This window comes from Miscanthus floridulus, chromosome 7 (genome assembly GCF_019320115.1).
Source record: "Miscanthus floridulus cultivar M001 chromosome 7, ASM1932011v1, whole genome shotgun sequence".
NCBI lineage: Eukaryota > Viridiplantae > Streptophyta > Magnoliopsida > Poales > Poaceae > Miscanthus > Miscanthus floridulus.
Window position 1 is genome coordinate 10,103,837 of NC_089586.1, and position 19,212 is coordinate 10,123,048.

Here is a 19,212-nt window from a genome sequence, read left to right on the forward strand (position 1 = left end):
ACTGAGATGCCTGGATTAGACCGATCGATAGTTGAACATCGGTTACCTATCAAATCTAGATTTCGGCCACATCAGCAGCCAGTGCGCCGATGCAACCCAAATATACTTCCTGACATTAAGGCCGAAATAACTAAATTAATTGAGGCAAAGTTTATTCGGCAGTGTCGATATGCAGAGTGGATCTCTAATGTGGTTCCTGTTTATAAGAAAAATGGAAAACTTCGTGTTTGTATTGATTTCAGGAATCTTAACAAAGCCACACCGATGGATGGCTATCCAATGCCGATTGCTGATTTGTTGATTGATGCTGCAGCCGGACATTAAATTATCAGCTTCATGGATGGTAATGCAGGTTACAATCAAATATTCATGGCTGAAGAAGATATTCCCAAGACTGCTTTCAGATGTCCAGGTCATGTAGGGTTGTTTGAGTGGATAGTCATGACGTTTGGTTTGAAAAATGCCGGCGCTACTTATCAAAGAGCTATAAACTTTATTTTTCATGAATACATCAGCACATTAGTGGAGATCTACATTGATGATGTAGTGATTAAGTCTGGAGATATCACAAAACATCTAGCCAATCTACGAAAGATACTGGAGTACATAAGGAAGCATGGATTAAAGATGAATCCTAATAAATGTGCATTTGGTGTATCGGCAGGTCAATTCTTGGGTTTTATGGTGCATCAGCGGGGCATCGAAATCAGTAGGAAGTCTATTAATGCAATTAACAAGGTGGTTGCTCCTGCCAATAAAACTGAATTGCAATCTTTGATCGGTAAGATTAATTTCATTAGAAGATTCATATCTAATCTGTTGGGTAAGATCAAGGCTTTCAGTCCATTACTTAAATTAAAAGCCGATCAGGAATTTATATGGGGAGCTGAGCAGCAGTTAGCCCTAGATAAAATTAAGAAATATTTAACAAATCCTCCAGTGCTAGTTCCACCTCAACACGTGAAACCTTTCAGGTTGTATTTGTCAACTGATGATACCGTTATCGGTTCAGCTCTTATTCAAGAATTTGAAGGGAAAGAACGTGTTATTTATTATTTGAGCAGAAGATTAGTGGATGCTGAGACAAGGTATTCGGCCATCGAAAAATTATGTCTGTGTTTATACTTTTCTTGTGTCAAATGAAGACATTATTTGTTATCTACCGAATGTACGGTCATATGCAAAGACGACGTAGTCAAGTATATGCTGTCGATGCCGATATTAAGTGGTAGAATCGGCAAGTGGATTTTAGCATTATCAGAATTTGAACTACATTACGAATCGACTAAGGCAGTTAAGGGGTAAGTTATGGCTGATTTTGTCACTCAGCATTGTAATACAGTGGACTCTCTAGAGGTTGCTCCTTGGACATTTTTCTTCGATGGGTCCACATGTGGTGAAGGAGCAGGTATTGGCATTGTGTTGATTTCACCTCAAGGAAGGAAGTATGAGTTTTCATTGCCGATTGTTGCTACATCGACAAACAATCAGGCTGAATACCAAGTCTTGATAAAAGGGTTAGAATTGCTGAAAGAGATACGTGCCGATGCTGTTGAAATCTTTGGTGATTCTATGCTAGTTATAAATCAATTGGCTGGGATTTATGAATGCCGAAGTGAAGTTTTAATTTCGTATTATGAAAGATGTTTGCAATTGTTGAAAGGGTTTAGAGATTTTCGTCTTGAACATATTTCTCGACTGCATAATGAGGAGGCTAATCGACTAGCTCAGCATGCTTCAGGGTATCAGCCTATTCAGGAAGTGCTAACATCGGCAGTCGATATCGATGACTGGAGAAAGGAGATTATCGATTATTTAAAGGATCCATATAAAAAGGTTGAAAGACGTATAAGGTTCCAAGCTACCAAGTATGTGCTCCTCGATGATGAATTATATTATCGAACTATAGATGGAGTTTTACTCAGATGTGTTAGCAGTGATGAATCGAAAAGCTTGATGGGTGAAATTCATAGAGTGTGTGGAGCGCATCAATCGGCTTTCAAGATGAAGTGGATGATCAGAAGGAATAGATACTATTGGCCGACTATTCTTGAAGATTGTTTTAAATATTTTAAAGGATGTTAGGGGTGTCAAAAGTTTGGTAATATTCAAAGAGCGCCTGCATCGGCTATGAACCCTATAATTAAACCTTGGCTGTTTCGGGGATGGGCTATCGATCTCATCGGTCAGATTTATCCGCCATCGAGCAAAGGACATAAATTTATTCTGGTTGCTACCAATTATTTCACAAAATAGGTTGAGGCAATTCCTTTAAAAAAAGGTGACATCGGCTAATATGATCGATTTTGTGAAAGAGCATATTGTTTACCGATTTGGTATTCCTCAAACTATCACTACCGATCAGGGTACTATGTTTACATCGGGAGAATTTGATGAGTTTGCTGTAGGTATGGGAATTAAAGTTTTAAATTCCTCTCTATATTATGCTCAAGCTAATGGTCAGGCTGAGGCTTCTAACAAAGGGATCATCAAACTCATTAAGCGCAAAATTAAAGAAAATCCTAAGAGATGGCATACAGTATTAAATGAAGCCTTGTGGTCATATCGGATGTCATATCATGGTGCAACCAAAGTAATGCCTTATCAGTTAGTATATGGACACGACGCAGTATTGCCTTGGGAAATTAAAACTGGCTCTAGGCGAATACGTTCTCAAAATCAGCTGACAGCCGATGACTATGATACTCTTATGAAGGATGAGTTGGAAGATGTGGTGGGTCATCGGTTAAGGGCTTTAGTTAGCATCGAAGAAAATAAGAAAAGAGTAGCCAGATGGTATGACAAGAAGGTGAAGGTAAAGGAGTTTGCCGATGGAGATCTAGTCTGGAAATTGATTTTATCGATTGGGACTAAAAGTTCAAAGTTTGGAAAGTGGTCTCCTAACTGGGAAGGTCCATATCGGATAAATCAGTCTGTTCCTGGTAACGCATATATTCTAGAAACCCTCGAAGGGGTTGTGTTTCCCAGAGCATTAAATGGAAAATATTTGAAGAAATATTACCCTAGTATCTGGATGGATGCATAAAAGTATAAGTGCCAATAACAGTCCTATCGGCTAGAATTATACAAGGATGTCAATGTCTCATAAAGTGCCGATGCAATAGATAAGATTTACAAGTTTAACAAGGATTGGATAGCCAATATCACACGCAGGCGAATCTGGTCGGCTTCCTTCATTTCTTTGATGTCTTCATCGGCAGCACCCTCCACAGGCTTGAGTTTTTTTTTCTTCATGGCCAAGGCTTTGCGAGCCTGGATGTCTCTTTTTTGCTGAAGGGCTTTGATGGCATCGGGTAGCTAGCTTTCTTCTTGTTGGGTATGAGTTAAGGCTGCCTCGACTTCTTTCAATTTAGCCAATAGAGCCATCCTCTTTGCCAATAAATCTAAGATTTTCTGCTTAAGTTCAGCGCCCGAAGTCTGCAAGTTGCCGATGCCCTTGTGCTTCTCATCGGCAATCTATTTCAGTTGTAGCATCTCTTCTTTGAGTTGAGCCTGAGCTGTTCTATCGGCAATGCGTTGAACAGCCCGTTGATATTGTAGTTGGCGACTTTCTAAATGGGCTGCTGGGAAGAGTGCTTCTTCAACATCAGCAGGGACCTGGCCACGGATTGTTTTGAAAATTGCCTTTGCGGGGTCCGAGTCATCTACCAGTTGGGCGGTATCCTGCTGTAACAAGTCCAGGAGAGCTTCCAACATGGACTTAATTTCTGCAGATATTGTTCCCAGTGCAAGGGAAGAACTTGTTTCCTCTCCATCATCATCAGAAACGTCAATGGCAAAGGAAAATAGGCTGTTTGGGGAGTCTTGTTCCTGAGAAAAAGAAAAAGAGGTCAGTTAAGGATAAGTATGAATATTATAAATCGACTAGGTCAATCGGCTTACCTGTTTCAAGGCAATTTCCTGTACTTGGCTGGAGGAAGCAGCCTGGAGTATGCCATGTGGAGGATCGGCTGAGCTTGTCGATGGGATATCCTCTGTGGCCTCATCGGTGGTTGGCCCTTGGGGTATGATGACCGATGGTATGTCCTATATAGAAGGATTAACTACTTGCTCAGTTGCATCGATTGATTCTGGCCGGCTTGCAGACATTGGGGTAGATGTGGGGATCGGCATGGACTTCTGTCGTTTTGGCTGTGCCTCGGCATCTATTAAGGCTTTGCACTTTGCTTGGGCCTCAGCAATGGTTGGCTAGGGGGCATCGGCACTTGTTGGTTGTGAAGCTTGAACATCTGGTACGCTTGCCGATGTACCCATTTGTTGCTGCAAAACAAGTGTAAGGTATGATATTTAACAGATAAAATGTAAAATCAAAGGAATACCTCTGAAGGTTTGTCAGAGGTAGTGGTGCTTGATGTCAGAGGAATTGCCAATGATGATCCAGCAGCGGCTCTTACACCCTGATGATTAATGTTAATACAGTTTGTGATCGGCATGAGTAGAAATAAATAGGGTTGTTACCTTGAATGCCTTGATCAGAGTTGTAGCAGCAGCCAATGGGGTGGCCCTAGCTGTAGCCAATTTGGACTTGGAGGTGATGGTCTTAGCACGAATCTTCTGGTGAGTCAAAGCAGCTAAGGTGGGGGCGTTGTAGCCGATCGGTGATATCGGGGAAACAGGCCGAAGATCGAAGGGTTTCCCACTTTTGCTCATAGATGGTGCTGGGTTGTTAACCTATCGCGAGAAAGTTAGTTACCGATATATGAAAGGAAAAAGTAGAAGGGAGTTAAAAGAAACTTACTGCGTCATCGGGGATGGCGTATTCAGGGTCGATCATGTGCCGATATGTGTGAGCAGATGTTGCAAACAGTTGTTCCCTCCACTCTCGCCACCATTGCTTATATGATTCGGTGATGAAAGATGTTGGCGTCTAGATGGATATATCGACATCTGTAGTATCGGCATCGGGGGAAAGTCGCACTACCCTGCTCTAATCTGTTCCGCAGGTGATTGTTTCTCTGGGTTTGATCACATCGGCAAAACAAAGTTTGATTGGCAGTTGCCCAAAAGCCAATTGACGGGATACTGCCGATGGATTGTAAAATTCATACGTGATATTGGTGTTTTTCCCGCTACCAAATGTGTTTACTAGGATTGCCCTAGGAGTAATGATGGCCATCATGAGTTTATTATCCTGATTCAGAGTGTCATCGACAAAGTTGAAAAGAAGGGGGAATCTGTTTTCTTCGTCAATATAAGATACACAGGCCCTATGATCATGAGAAAGACCATTGTAGAAGCTTTGGAAGAATCTGCTGATCTGGTCTTCATTGGCCTCTATTCTAGGGAGGACAATTATGGCTTCACCAAAATTGAGGGGTGAGCGTGTTGCCGATTCCTCATCCCCAAGCACGTGGTCTTCAGCAATTTCTCGTGGGAATTGTTGGGCAAAGAAGTCCTATTGCAAATGTTTGTGCATATGGGCATTCAGCCACATGTTGATAAACCACCACGGGCCTCCTAAGTTGCCGATGGGTTCGCCAAGCAAAAGTTTCTAAGACACTTGATGAAGAAGATGATAAGTGGAGCTCAGAAGGTATCGGCCAAGAGGGAACCTTACACCATTGGCCAAGAGTTCAGCCGCGGGGAGGAAGGCGTTGGTTGGTCCTACTGATCGACCACAGAAGATAAATTTTTCTAACCACATATTCAAGAATGTGGCATGTTCCTTCTGGTTAACTGTCCCGGTCCTCTGGCATTCTTGAATATATCCTGTCCAACCGCCGATGTTGTGGGTATTCACCCTATATTCAGATTTTCTACCATAGATGGAGCCTTCATCGGCAGTTGAAATGTCCAAGCCAGTGAGCATGTAGACATCGGCAAGTGTGGGAGTAGCTGGGCCATGTCTAAACATAAAAGTGTTTGTTGTGTCTGACCAGAAGTAAGCAGCTGCAATCATCATTGACTCGTTCTTTTGCATATCGGCAATGGATAGCCTAATGCATTAGTCTAGCTTCCATTCTGCCTAGTGTACTTGCATTGACCTGTTGACCCTCAAGTACCAATCTTTCCACCCTTTGGTGGTTTTGGGCCAAGATCGGAATGTATCTTTCCATAAATTCAGAGAGAAATTTTAGGCTCTAAAAGGGATTCTGTTAACCTCTACATTAATCAGATCAGTTGGATCTGGGTTGCCCATTGGTCCTAGGCATTGGAAATACGGCTGATTGGTTGGAATAACTAATTTGTTGCGAAGTTCCTAAGTTTAGAGGATCTGAAGAACAAAGAAAAAGAGAAAAAATTACCAACTGTATGAACTCGCAAAGACTAGAGGAATCGAGGTAAAAAGTAACAGAAGTGGAACGAACCGCAGGGACGTCGAAGTTGATTGCCATTATCTTGAGGTAGATGGGGGCACGAGCTGGAGACTCGAGGTTGACGCTGGAGAAAAGTTCTTGTTGGTTGAGGCCGCACAGTTGTTCGTCGGAGTCGCCGCCGGAAAGAGAGAATGCCAAAGATTGGAGTCTGAGGGTAGAAGACGAGTGTTCCAGAGAAATCTATTTATAAGCCGCTCGGAGTAGGGGTATTTTGGACTTATCTCTATGCCGCGCGCATGTGGGTCGAGGTGGTTCAGATGGATATGGTAACTGTTTGCACGATAATCAAGGGATTGTACAGATGATTTGATGGTAAGTAATCATGACTTGGAAGAGATCTCGGTACAGGATATTTTAATTCTGAAAATGGTGGTATTATTATGTTAGGATCTTGCCGATGGATTATTGTTTCGGTATCTTAACCATAATCAGGGCAAGAGTGGTTGGAAATTGTGTGATATTTACTAAGGTGCGTGAATCAGGACTAGATTTGATTAGATTTGATAACAGATCAAGTTTTGGCTTGGAGGATGAGTTACGGTAATTGGGCGAAGGCAAACGTTATCTGGAGTAAATTTCGGAGCATTAATGGTTTTATACTCCGAAATTGGGGGGCATGTGTTGACACTATTTTTTGCACGTGTCAAAATGATCAGAGTGGGTTAATCGGCAGGAGGAAAGTTATTGTATACGCTGACAGCCGATGAAAATCAGCTTGTAAAGATGGTTGCCGATGAATGGTGATGATCGATGGAAAGGTTGATTTAAACTCGGGCGTTGCCGATAAGGTTGGAGATGTTATTGTCGATGCCGATGAAGGAAGGCTTGAAGACTACTACCGATGAAACAGGAAGTATGCCGATGGAAAGGAGGTCGGTGAAAATTCCATCGTAATTGAGGCGGACAGGGAAATAGATAGGAGTTGATTTCCTTTTCTATATTTGTTAGGGTATGATTCATGTAAGAGTCACGTGTTTCCTTAGATATGGACTTGGTGTCCTAGTTATATTTGGTTATGTCTCTTTAGATCAGGGTATAAATATAGATTGAGGGGCAATGTAATAGATAATCAATCAATATCAAAACCAATTTTTACTCCTATTTGCATCTACTTACTTTTCGGCGACTTCGTCAATTTGCATATTTTTTCCTTTTTACGAGTTCTCATTGATTCGGCGAGCTGCATTGCTTCAGTGCGACCTTCGGTGATTCTCGAGTTCCGCGTGAGTACCTCTTGGCCGTGACTTCCGGGCGTATCGCTGTTGTCAGGACCAAAGTGCTCGTATCTTCATCCTTGTCGATTAACAGGTCAAATCGACTGGCATACTTTGGATATCGATTTGGGTATTAGCCCTTTGTGTTTGTAGATCCACTTTTGCATCAACAGGTCCGAACCAGGATAAATTGACTGTCTCTTGCGTTTATCGTCGAGTTCCACATACGCTGAAGCCCGAACATACTGCCCCGGGTACCCCCGTGGCAGGCTATCAGTGGTCAAACATCGACAGCTGGCGCGCCAGGTAGGGGCTTTCGGCGAAACTGCATCCGAGAGCTCGACAGACCTCGACAACATGATCTTCTTGATGGAATCAACCTTCATCTTCGGTTCATGGATCTGAGAGGCAGGTGACGATGGCAAGCTCTAAAGCCATCTCCTCAAAGATCCGGATCACCATGAAGACCTTTTTATTTCGGCAACTACGACAGATCAACTCATCGGAAGATTCGCGTAGCTCGTGATGTCCGATCCAACTCAGATTTCGTGGCTTTTCGCATCCGACTCAAATTCAGGCTCCGCATCCGAGATGGAGTCTTACCCGAGTTCTTTTAGGAAACCGAGTTCTTTTCCGGCGGGGTTCTAGGACACGACCTCGATCTATCAAGAATTCAACTCGGAATACACTCAGAGTTCTTTCAAGAAGTCAAGCCCTTTTCCATTCGGACTCCACAACATGGTGAGATCTTATCAGGCATGGCCCGAAGAATCCCTCGATCCGGTGCTTAGAATGCCACTAAAAGGGGCTCAGGAAGGTCTCGTACTAACTATAACATCTCAAGACTGCATCGTCCACTAGCCAGGTTCTGTTCCTAAGGACAGCGGTACCCAATTAGTCGGCACGATGACGACAGCAATTCTACCCTACCAAGGAGACTCAATTTACAACCTTGAAGCCTCTACTAAAGTCATCAACAACTCTGATAGTGTGGAAACCAACACCGATAACAGAACAATTCACGCACGATAAGTATTCATGGTTCGCCGTCCTCGATCACCATTGGTTCTCCCAGAAGCACCCGACATTAGGTCATCGGATGAATCTAAGTCCAACATATCACCCTTTATCCAGGGGCACAATGGTGAGACCGAGAATCAGAAGCAAGCCAGAGAAAGAAGAAACAAATTGAAACAAGAATGCCAACGCCGCGCTAGGCAGCGCAAGGTAGCTTGGATAAAATATGAGTCTGGCTGAGTACGACAGAAGAAAATCAGAATAAGAAGTCGAAGAAAGACGTGCAACGAATACACTCTACAATAGAATCCAAGAAGCACTAGAAGAACTCGGAGCAACATCACTTCCCAGTGAAAAACGGGAACAGCTCTGGGACCTCCTCCAGTCAGCAGCCCTAAGGACGCACGACGGAAGGACCTGCTCAAGACTACCTGCTAGGTCAACATCTCATAGGAAGGAAGATCAAAATCAAAGGAAGTCCGCTTTCGAGAGACTTGGACCAAGTGGAAGTCATAACAGAGAAAGTAGAAGGGACCATAGTCAAAACTACCAAGTCGAACAACCAAGAAAGATCAGAAGCAAAGTACCTATTCAGACAACCCCGTAGAACTACTCTCACCAAAACAACAGTTGGCTAGAAGGAGGTGCTGAATCAGAATACACAGAAGCCGGAACGCACGATAGATTCCCCTATTTTGCAAACAGACTTGCTTCAATATAACTACCTCACAAGTTCAAGCCGTCCAACCACTCTAAATATGATGGCAAGACCGAACCAAGGCAGTGGCTCCGGATTTACTCGTAGTCGATTGAACTAGCCGGAGGAGACGACAATATCAAGACCTTATTCTTTCCCATGGCCCTAGAAACCATGCCCCCTCCAATGGTTCGACAAATTAAATCCAGGGTCAATTAGAAATTGGGAGGACTTGCAAAGAGTTTTCTGTGAAAATTTCACGGGTATCATTACACACCCCATCACCCATGCAGAATTAAAAGGACTCAAGCAGAAAGGAGGCGAAAGTCTCATAAATTACTATCGACGATTTGGTGAACTACGTGCTCAAGTACATGACATCACCGAATGAGAAGTAATCGAAGCTTTCTCTCACGGAATCATGGCTAGGTGGCAATTTCAGGACTTCTGCAAAGAAACCCAAAAAATAATAAAGAATTCAGACGCACAGTACAAAAGATGATTACTGCAGAGGAGAAGACACGAGAGAGGTTCCCGGATAGAAACAACCAAGACAACCTTTTATTATCACAAAAGTCACCAAACCAGGCATGTACAAGTTGATAACTAAAGATGAAAAAGAAGTCAACAATACATGGCACATCAGCCAACTAAGAAGATTCTACGCATGAAAACAACTCAAGGAAGAATATATATACAACCCACAAGAGATCAACGTTCATGATCAATAAAGATGGTGTTCCTCGACAGCATATGTCTTATTATGACTTAACCTGAGTTGTTTTCACTAAGCATACCGGTTGAGAGCAAAAGAGCTAAAAAGATGCTTAAGCCCACCGATGAGGGCAGCTAATAAGCTAACACCCGATCCAAAAAGCAAAATGGCTGAAATCATGCCTGAGCATACCGGCTGAGAGCAAAAGAGCTGAAAAGATGCTTGAGCCCGCCAATGAGGGTAGCTAATAAGCTAACACTCAATCCAAAAAGCAAAATGGCTGAAATCATGCCTGAGCATACCAGCTGTGAGCAAAAGAGCTGAAAAGATGCTTGAGCCCACCAATGAGGGTAGCTAATAAGCTAACACCGATCCAAAAAGCAAAATGGCTAAAATCATGCCTGAGCATACCGACTGAGAGCAAAAGAGCTGAAAAATGCTGGAGCCCACCGATGAGGGTAGCTAATAAGCTAACACTCGATCCAAAAAGCAAAATGGCTGAAATCACGCCTGAGCATACCGGCTGAGAGCAAAAGAGCTCAAAAGATGCTTGAGCCCGCCGATGAGGGTAGCTAATAAGCTAACACCCGAACCAATCCTAAGACGTTTCTACAACTAGAACAAAGCCAGACAAGCACTCAGCAAATAAAGAAAGTTTGTCAAGACAATGGTCTACAAATACCGAGTTGTTTACACGGTGCATATGAAAGCCAAACAAGCACTCAACAAATTAAGAAAGTTTGTCAAGACATCGATCTACTAAAACCGAGTTGTTTACACGGTGCATATGGTAGCCAGACAAGCACTCGACAAATCAAGAAAGTTTGTCAAGACAACGATCTACAAAAACCGAGTTGTTTACACGGCGTAGATGAAAGCCAGATAAGCACTCGACAAATCAAGAAAGTTTGTCAAGACAACGATCTACAAATACCGAGTTGTTTACACAGCAGCATGCAAGAAGACATCAAGCACGCAAGCTAATTATGGAAAGTACTCGGTGATGCAACTGTGTTGACTTGCAATGGTATATGGATAGCCTACTGCAGTTCATGGGTTACTTGGATACACCCTTGAGAATGTCTACAAGATCCTACATATCCTCAGAAGAGGGTTTCAGTTCTTTGAACAACTCAGATTCAAGACCCTCCAACTTTTTGTTCCAAATAGCAAGAGGCTCGGGGGCTACACTCAGCGAGTGCACTTTTTCTTCCAAAAAGCACACATCACTCAGAAGACTTCTTCAAGACAGGAGTTTTCAAACAACATAAGATTCAAGACCCTCCAACTTTTTGTTTTAAATAGCAAGAGGCTCGGGGGCTACACTCAATGAATGCACTTTTTTCTTCGAAAAAATGCACGTCACCAAGAAGATTTATTCAAGACAAACCACTTCAAGGCCTCGCGGCAAAAAAACCCGACCGATTTATATCCGAGTTCTTTTTGATAAAGAACCCGGGTATATGCTCGGGAGCCCTTCGACAAAGAATCAGAGCAATTTCAAGACAAGACCCTCCAGCTCCTTGTTCCAAACAGCAAGAGGCTCAGGGGATACACGATGGGAGTACTTTTTCTTCAAAAAAAACACCACTCGAAGATCCCAACAAGCGCTACATGGTTTCACTCAAGAAAGTACTCGGACGATGCTTGTTCCTGCTCGGCAAGACCTGGAGGAACAAAACAAGGCTTCTGGAGTTCAACCATGAAGTGCTCGGGGGCTTATCGATGCGGGACCCATGGGATACACCGCAAGGAAGAGAGGAGATCTAGTTTGATTAGAATTCCTCCCATGTAATCCTAGTAGTAATACTATCCTATAATCTTACTAGGACTCTACATTGTAAACCAACTAGGACTCTGGCCTCCTGACTATATAAAGGAGGACAGGGCTCCTTAGATAGGGAGGTCCAGCAGAAGAGACACAACATAACGCAACACAACACTTGACAATCAATCCAATGCAAAGGCTAACGCCGAGTGGACGTAGGGCTATTACTCGATCAACGATCGAGGGTCCGAACCAGGATAAATCAACTGTCTCTTGCATTTACCGTCGAGTTCCGCATACGCTGAAGCCCAAACATACTGCCCTGGGTACCCCCGTGGCAGGCTATCGGTGGTCAAACATCGACAGATATGGTATCGGATGTTGGATATCCGGACTCGGATACGGACAGATCTCAACCCCTCTAAACGGATTCGGTTTCGAATACGGTCGAAAAATACCCGTACCGTTTTCATCCCTATTCATATCTACTAGGATGTGTTAGAACATCTCTACACAATGACTCTTTTGGAATAAAGGATTGAGTTCCTGCAAATCCTACGAGATTCTTATGAAATGGCTTGTTCCACAAAAATTTTGGAGGAATTCTATCAAGGGGTTGAATCTCATAGAAAATTTCCATTGTGCCCCTCTTATCAAATTCCTGTGTTTTTTCTGCACTCCATTCAAACATTTGATCTTTCAATTTTCTATATTTTCTTAATCCATAGCATTCAGATGTTAGGAATTCTATTTCTATGTTTTTTTTCTATTCATTTGTTTCTAGAATCCTGCATTCCAAGCAACCCTTGGACTGAATTTCTAGAACACTGAGATTCTATAATTTGGCAGCCCACTGAAGCTCAGCTCAGTCCAAATGGCTTCACCTTGGGCTCCGGTGTCCTAAAGTGGGCCGTTCAAACCCTGCGTCGTTGCGCTGGGCTGAGCTTCAGTGGGCTGCCAAATTAGCATACGTGGGAAGAAGAGAACACAAGTGGGTGGACATGGACCAAGTTTGCAAATGCTGCTTTTCCAGCAGTTTTTGCAAATGCCAATTGGGGAGAGTAGTGGCCAAGGAACCATGAGTTCCAAAAGATGAACCAAATAATTAGCTAGCAAAAGAGAACACATGGCTGTTAGCAATAGCTCAGTAGATTTGTTCTTTTTTTTGTTAAGGTAGTTCTGATGAAATTTGGAACCGGTTGACAAAATTATTACTCTATATATAATAAGTCGTAAATTATAGGTCACTTTGGCTTTGTACTAAACCAACCTTCTCCAACTTTAGCCACGTCTTTAAAGAATATATGTTTACACCTATAAGTTTGAATAAATGCAGTACTAGAACATATATATGTAATGAAATGAGAAAGCAATCAATAAGAGTAATCTGATGTTAAATATGTTTCTATATCTTTTCTATAAACTTTCAAAATTAAAGAAATTTGATTTAGGACAACAACCTATAATTTTGGATCGAGAGGGTAAAAACCATAATTGATCATCGGTTGTAAACATTTAGTTCTCCATAACTACATGAATAAATAGCTTTGTTAGGCTCCACTTCTTGTGGCTAACAATTGTAGCAGCGACAAGAAGTGCAGCCAAGCACTCCTGGTATCCCTATAATCTTCTCACCTACTCTATATGTTTGTCAATGCGAGATGCATTTTTATATAGACCGATTATACTACTCCATTCGTTCCAAATTATAGGTTGTTTTGGTTTTTCTAGATGTGTAGCTTTTGTTATACACTTTTATATATATATATATATATATATATATATATATATATATATTAAAATTCAATTTTTTTATAATTAGAATTGGAGAGAATACTATGTAAGTTTATGCTCGACAATTAGTAAAATCATACACATGTTTCTAGTACAAAGTCCATGACCGGATTATACTGTTTTGTAACAATTGGTAAATATTGGAATATAAACAGTGAAGCTCAACGATTTCGAGGGAGGAAACACTCGGCCTTGTTTAGATTGCAAATTTTTGCAATCTGGACACTGTAGTACGTTTCGTTTGTATTTAACAAACTTTGTCCGATCATGGACTAACTAGGCTCAAAAGATTCGTCTCGTGATTTACAACAAAACGGTGCAATTAGTTACTTTTTTTTACCTACATTTAATGCTCCATGCATGCGTCCAAAAATTGATGTAATAGAGAGAGAGAATGAAAAAACTTGAAACTTTGAGGTAATCTAAACAAGGCCTAAATGCCATTTTTCCATGTCATGTCAAAGCTAGCCTAAACAGCACATAGCTCAATGGGTCATATACCGACATCAAAGCCGTGCTCATTTTGCAAACCCCACCCATCCACCTCAGCCCTTTACCGACCGTTATATATTGGTCCCACTCGCAGTCGCAGCTACCACCGCCTCGTGCTCGCCCACTTCCCACCTCACCCGGTGACCCTCACGGGCCCACACGCCGCACCACCCCGCCCCAATCCCTCCCTCTCTCTCGCTTGACCCGGCCGACCGCGCGCCGCCACGCCATGGCTTCCTCCATCTCCACCGCCGCCAAGGCCTCCGCGGCCTTCGCCCACAAGGTCCGTCCTCTCTCCCTCCTCGCCCCTTCGCGCCCCGTTACTGACCGGCCCCCTTCCCTTTCCCGTCCCAGAAGGAGCTGGCCGCGCCGTCGCCGTCGCAGCACCGCGCGGGCTCGAGCCGCCGGACCAAGCCGTGCCGCGTGCGCGCCGTCGCCTCGCCCGCGCGCGCCCCCCGCGCCCCGTCGTCCACCGGCTCGGTACGCCCCCCTCTCCTCCCTGAATCCCGAACTGCTGTCGCTGTTGCTCTGCGCGCCGCGTTCGATTCACACACACGAACTCGCGCGGCCGCCCCGCCCGCCTGCCCCTCTCCAGGTGAAGAGCGCGATGACGATGACGGAGAAGATCCTGGCGCGGGCGTCGGAGCGCGCGGCGCTGGAGCCCGGGGAGAACGTGTGGGTGGACGTCGACGTGCTCATGACGCACGACGTCTGCGGGCCCGGCACCATCGGCATCTTCAAGAAGGAGTTCGGGGAGGACGCCAAGGTCTGGGACCGCGAGAAGGTCGTCATCATCCCGGACCACTACATCTTCACCAGCGACGAGCGCGCCAACCGCAATGTCGATATCATCAGGGACTTCTGTGTGGAGCAGAACATCAAGTACTTCTATGACATCAAGGACCTCAGCAATTTCAAGGTATGCCTCCCACTCCTTTGCTTCTCGGTTCATTTCAATTCATTCATATCTTAGCTTCTCTGCCTCATAGTACTAAAGTTTAGGTTCCTTCTAGTTTTTCGCCCTTCCGGAACAGTTTACATTTCAGAGTTGTTTGCAGGCTAATCCAGACTACAAAGGCGTCTGCCACGTCGCACTTGCTCAGGAAGGCCACTGCCGACCAGGCGAGGTACCTTGCTGTTTTTCAAGTATACAGGTCACCTGTGATTGTACAACATCAGCATGTTGGGGAGCGCTAACCTGCTCCAATTGCTGTCTAGGTTCTCCTGGGTACTGATTCTCATACATGCAATGCTGGAGCCTTCGGTCAATTTGCAACCGGAATTGGAAACACCGATGCAGGTTTTGTGTTGGGCGCTGGAAAAGCTCTTCTCAAGGTATGCCCATGGTTCTTGTTACTCTCTGAAGGTAAAATTTTGAAATCAGTCTTACAGAACCAAAATCATAAAAGAAAAGAAAAGAAAAGAAAAAAAGACAGGGTATACGCAAACTGAACTGTACCTCTATTTCTTCTATCGGTCAGGAGAGTGACAATTTTTTTATATGTTACAAATCAAAGTTCAAGATAGATGAGAATCAATAAAATATTATTGTTGTTACACTGACTTGCATTTCATCAAAGGATAACAATAATAGAAATATTGCGTATTGCATCCAGTATTTCAGTTAGCACTACTTATACATCAGTTATATTTATCTTATCGCATTGTCATATATTGTGGATACTGGATACGCTTCACGGCTTCAGTCAACTCCAGAAAAAGAATGCAGTGTTTTGATCTGTTTTAATGTTCATTTCAGGTGCCCCCTACTATCAGGTTTGTATTAGACGGAGAAATGCCGCCTTATTTACTTGCGAAGGATCTGATTTTGCAAGTAAGCTTACAAGCTGTGCTAAATTTGTTCCTTTCTTAGGATCTACCTGTAATCGGGACTTCTTATTCTTGTTAATTGCTACTTACAGATTATTGGTGAGATTTCAGTATCTGGTGCAACCTACAAATCAATGGAGTTTGTTGGATCAACTGTAGAAAGTCTAACTGTGCGTTTCCTGCTCAAGATTATCTTAATTAATTGCCACACTTCGTAACATTGAACTTAGTCCTTTTCACACACTTGCTAGATGGAAGAGCGTATGACACTATGCAACATGGTTATTGAAGCTGGTGGAAAGAACGGTGTTGTGCCTGCTGATGAAACTACATTTAAATACCTTGAGGTACAAAACTAGTCCCCTTGAAATGCTCATAATAAAGCTGGACCAATATGCTTTTCTTTCATAACATTCCAATAACTTTGAGAGAGTGCTCAGAACAATTTGCAAAAATGAGCTTCTACTGTTTAGTTTGTAGAATAGTTCTGACATCATTGTTGTTATGCTGGTATACTGCAGGGTAAGACATCAATTGATTATGAACCTGTCTACAGTGATGCTCAGGCCAGGTGACTATAGGCTGTCCCTGCTTTTCTTGACCTTTAGCTCATGTTATGTATGCATCTATGTGCATGTTTTCAGTTTTATAGTTATTTGCCTTACAGATCACGAGTCCTTGTTAGACAACATCGAACTTCGAAAGTAAATGGATAAAAGATACACCACTAGTTTTTCCATATTCTCTTATCTCTTGTCTTTAAAAGTTGATTATGTTATGCACATACAAGAAGTATAATTTGTTGTCTAGTTCTTTCCGTCCAGACATTTGGCTCTGTAGTCTCTGTGTGATCATCTTTTTTTTGAGCGAGAATACAGCAGGGGAAGCCCCCACTGTAAGATTTTTTTTTATTAAATAAAAAAGAGGAAAAAGGAACAAGCCTGTACAACTATACAACAGACACCAAAACAGAAAGAGCAACAGGTCTAAGGATGACGGAAGAAGAAGAAACTAAGCTAGGGAGTCTATACAAAGAGAGAACCGGTCGTTTAGCATCACTGAATCTCAAAGCTTGCATTTTCGCTTCCTCCATGAATAGCCTCTTCCAAGAACTAAAGGAGGGACGTCCTCTATCAAAGATGAAGTCATTTCTTTGCTTCCAAATTTGCCTCTGTGTGATCATCTGATACGGCATGCGCATGATTTATTGCTTATTTTATTTGATTGCCTTTGTTCCCAGATTTTTTAGTGACTACCGTTTCGATGTATCAAAACTGGAGCCAGTAGTTGCCAAGGTTTGTTGATGTAGTATTTTGCAATCTTCATCTTTTGTTGATTTTCCTATAAAAACGAAGCAATAATAACTGTCTTGAATCTGCAGCCACATTCGCCCGACAACCGTGCTCTAGCAAGAGAATGCAAGGATGTCAAGATCGACCGAGTCTATATTGGTTCTTGCACTGGTGGTAAGACTGAGGACTTCCTTGCTGCTGCAAAGGTGTTCTTAGCCTCGGTAAGAAGCTTGAATCCTATCATGGTGTACGTACTTGTTATCTTTCAGACCTCCTATCCCATGGCTACTTGACTTACTTGAAACTTTTTCTTTTTAATCCAGGGAAAGAAGGTTAAAGTTCCCACATTTCTTGTCCCTGCTACACAAAAGGTGACATTTAGAATAAAAATATTCCAATGTGATCACCATGTAGAGTGTAGACTTCTTCATAATTTGGAAATATTGTGATAAATCTCTGCAGGTGTGGATGGACGTATATAGCCTCCCTGTACCAGGATCTGGTGGCAAAACTTGCTCCCAGATATTTGAGGAGGCTGGTTGTGATACACCAGCAAGTCCTAGCTGTGGTGCTTGTTTGGGTGGCCCTCGTGATACATATGCACGGATGAATGAACCTATGGTAAATATCACATGCAAATCTAGAAGCATTTCTATATAATAGGCATGGTACTTAGTATATACCTAGGGTGGGGAACTATGGTTCTAGTGCACAAATTAGTATGTTGCTATGTTATCTTAACTATTGAATGATAAGCTCTGCCTGTTACCTTAAAAATCAAAGAACTATCAAATGATAAAATATATCTTGTGCACATACAAATTTCACACTCTGACTGGCTAACTGATGCGCAAATTATGCTTACTTGGGTACATAACTGTACCTCCATCTCAGTTATGTGCTAGGTTGCTGTTCTAATGTTGTTACTGAATAGTTATGGCTGGAATCACTAAACAATAATGCACCCTGTGCAGATTTAGCACTAGCACCTTCTTATTACTACTAGACCCCTCCCCCCTCCTGTTGGGGGATGCATATTCTTTTTCCTTTCTTTTTTTTTTCTCTACGTGTATAGATGCTATCAATGCCAGTTGAAAGTACAAGTATTGTAGAACTTTTTGTCATTGATTGAAGTCCTTCAGTCTGTGAAGGAAAACAAGTACTCTGAAATTCTAGTATGTTGACATGTGCGGCTTTGATGAGATGAATTTAACATATGGATCTGGTAACCTGGATGCAGGTCTGCGTGTCCACTACGAACAGGAACTTCCCAGGCAGGATGGGGCACAAGGAAGGGCAGATCTACCTGGCGTCCCCCTACACCGCTGCCGCCTCGGCCCTGACGGGGTACGTCACAGACCCCAGGGACTTCCTCATGTAACCATCTTGAAACAACAAAGTTCATGATGTAACACAGTTACACAGTGCCTGTAGGCTGTACTGCTGTTTTTTTTATATATATATAATGTACTGCTGTTTTTCGTGTTGAACCTTAGTTTAGGCATGTCTTTCGTTGAGGAATAAACTGCATGTCGGGAGGTTAGCATGTAAGGTTTTTCATTATTACAGTGTACTACCAAGAATATACTTGACTGTTTCAAGGAAAATACATTCTTGTGGTTCATACAAAAGGTAGTTCCTAGACTCCCTACTTCTTACAAAAGGCCTGTTGAGAGATCTTGTGGTTCACACTGGATGCTTTTCTTACAATGAATATGAGAAAGATTCTCAACTGATCTTTCATATTCTGCATGTCAATGCTCTGTACTAGGTGCGAATGTCATATTGCGAGTATTAATAATCAACCCATATAAATGACAGAATCTATAGCCTAGTTGGAAGGTTAATATATACACTCCATACATCATGTTACTCATGAGAAGAAAGGAAAACATGCGCCTTCATCCAGGAGCAGGATCCCCCAGTATGTCATGCTTCCCACGGAACCCACTTCTATCTTGCAAGCCATTGCAATTCTACTAGTAGCATACTTTTTTTTTTTTGGAAAGTACTAGCTAGTAGCATAATCTTGACTGACATTCACAGATGATATAG

At 42.7% G+C, this 19,212-nt stretch overlaps 1 protein-coding gene across 2 annotated transcripts; it reads left to right on the forward strand.

Moving 5' to 3' along the window:
* Nucleotides 1-14,161: 14,161 nt before the first annotated feature.
* On the forward strand, nucleotides 14,162-18,772 carry LOC136462546 (3-isopropylmalate dehydratase large subunit, chloroplastic-like). Of its 2 annotated transcripts, none has more exons than XM_066461641.1 (14): nucleotides 14,162-14,318; nucleotides 14,390-14,515; nucleotides 14,631-14,954; nucleotides 15,094-15,162; nucleotides 15,254-15,370; nucleotides 15,795-15,869; nucleotides 15,958-16,035; nucleotides 16,117-16,212; nucleotides 16,387-16,436; nucleotides 17,106-17,160; nucleotides 17,247-17,378; nucleotides 17,481-17,528; nucleotides 17,620-17,778; nucleotides 18,398-18,772. In XM_066461641.1, the coding sequence occupies exons 1-14, from the start codon at nucleotides 14,265-14,267 to the stop codon at nucleotides 18,536-18,538; spliced, it is 1,524 nt and encodes a 507-aa protein (XP_066317738.1). In that variant the 5' UTR covers nucleotides 14,162-14,264; the 3' UTR covers nucleotides 18,539-18,772. The 2 variants fall into 2 exon arrangements, with proteins under 2 accessions (XP_066317738.1, XP_066317739.1); XM_066461642.1 differs by having other exon boundaries at nucleotides 14,166-14,318; nucleotides 14,393-14,515.
* Nucleotides 18,773-19,212: the final 440 nt, after the last annotated feature.

What these genes read in the sequence shown, in the direction of transcription:
- LOC136462546 (XM_066461641.1), top strand. Translation starts at nt 14,265, where the DNA reads ATGGCTTCCTCCATCTCCACCGCCGCCAAGGCCTCCGCGGCCTTCGCC. An exon ending in CCCCGTCGTCCACCGGCTCG is followed by an intron (nt 14,516 to 14,630) that starts GTACGCCCCCCT and finishes GCCCCTCTCCAG; the next exon opens with GTGAAGAGCGCGATGACGAT. An exon ending in TTGTCCCTGCTACACAAAAG is followed by an intron (nt 17,529 to 17,619) that starts GTGACATTTAGA and finishes AAATCTCTGCAG; the next exon opens with GTGTGGATGGACGTATATAG.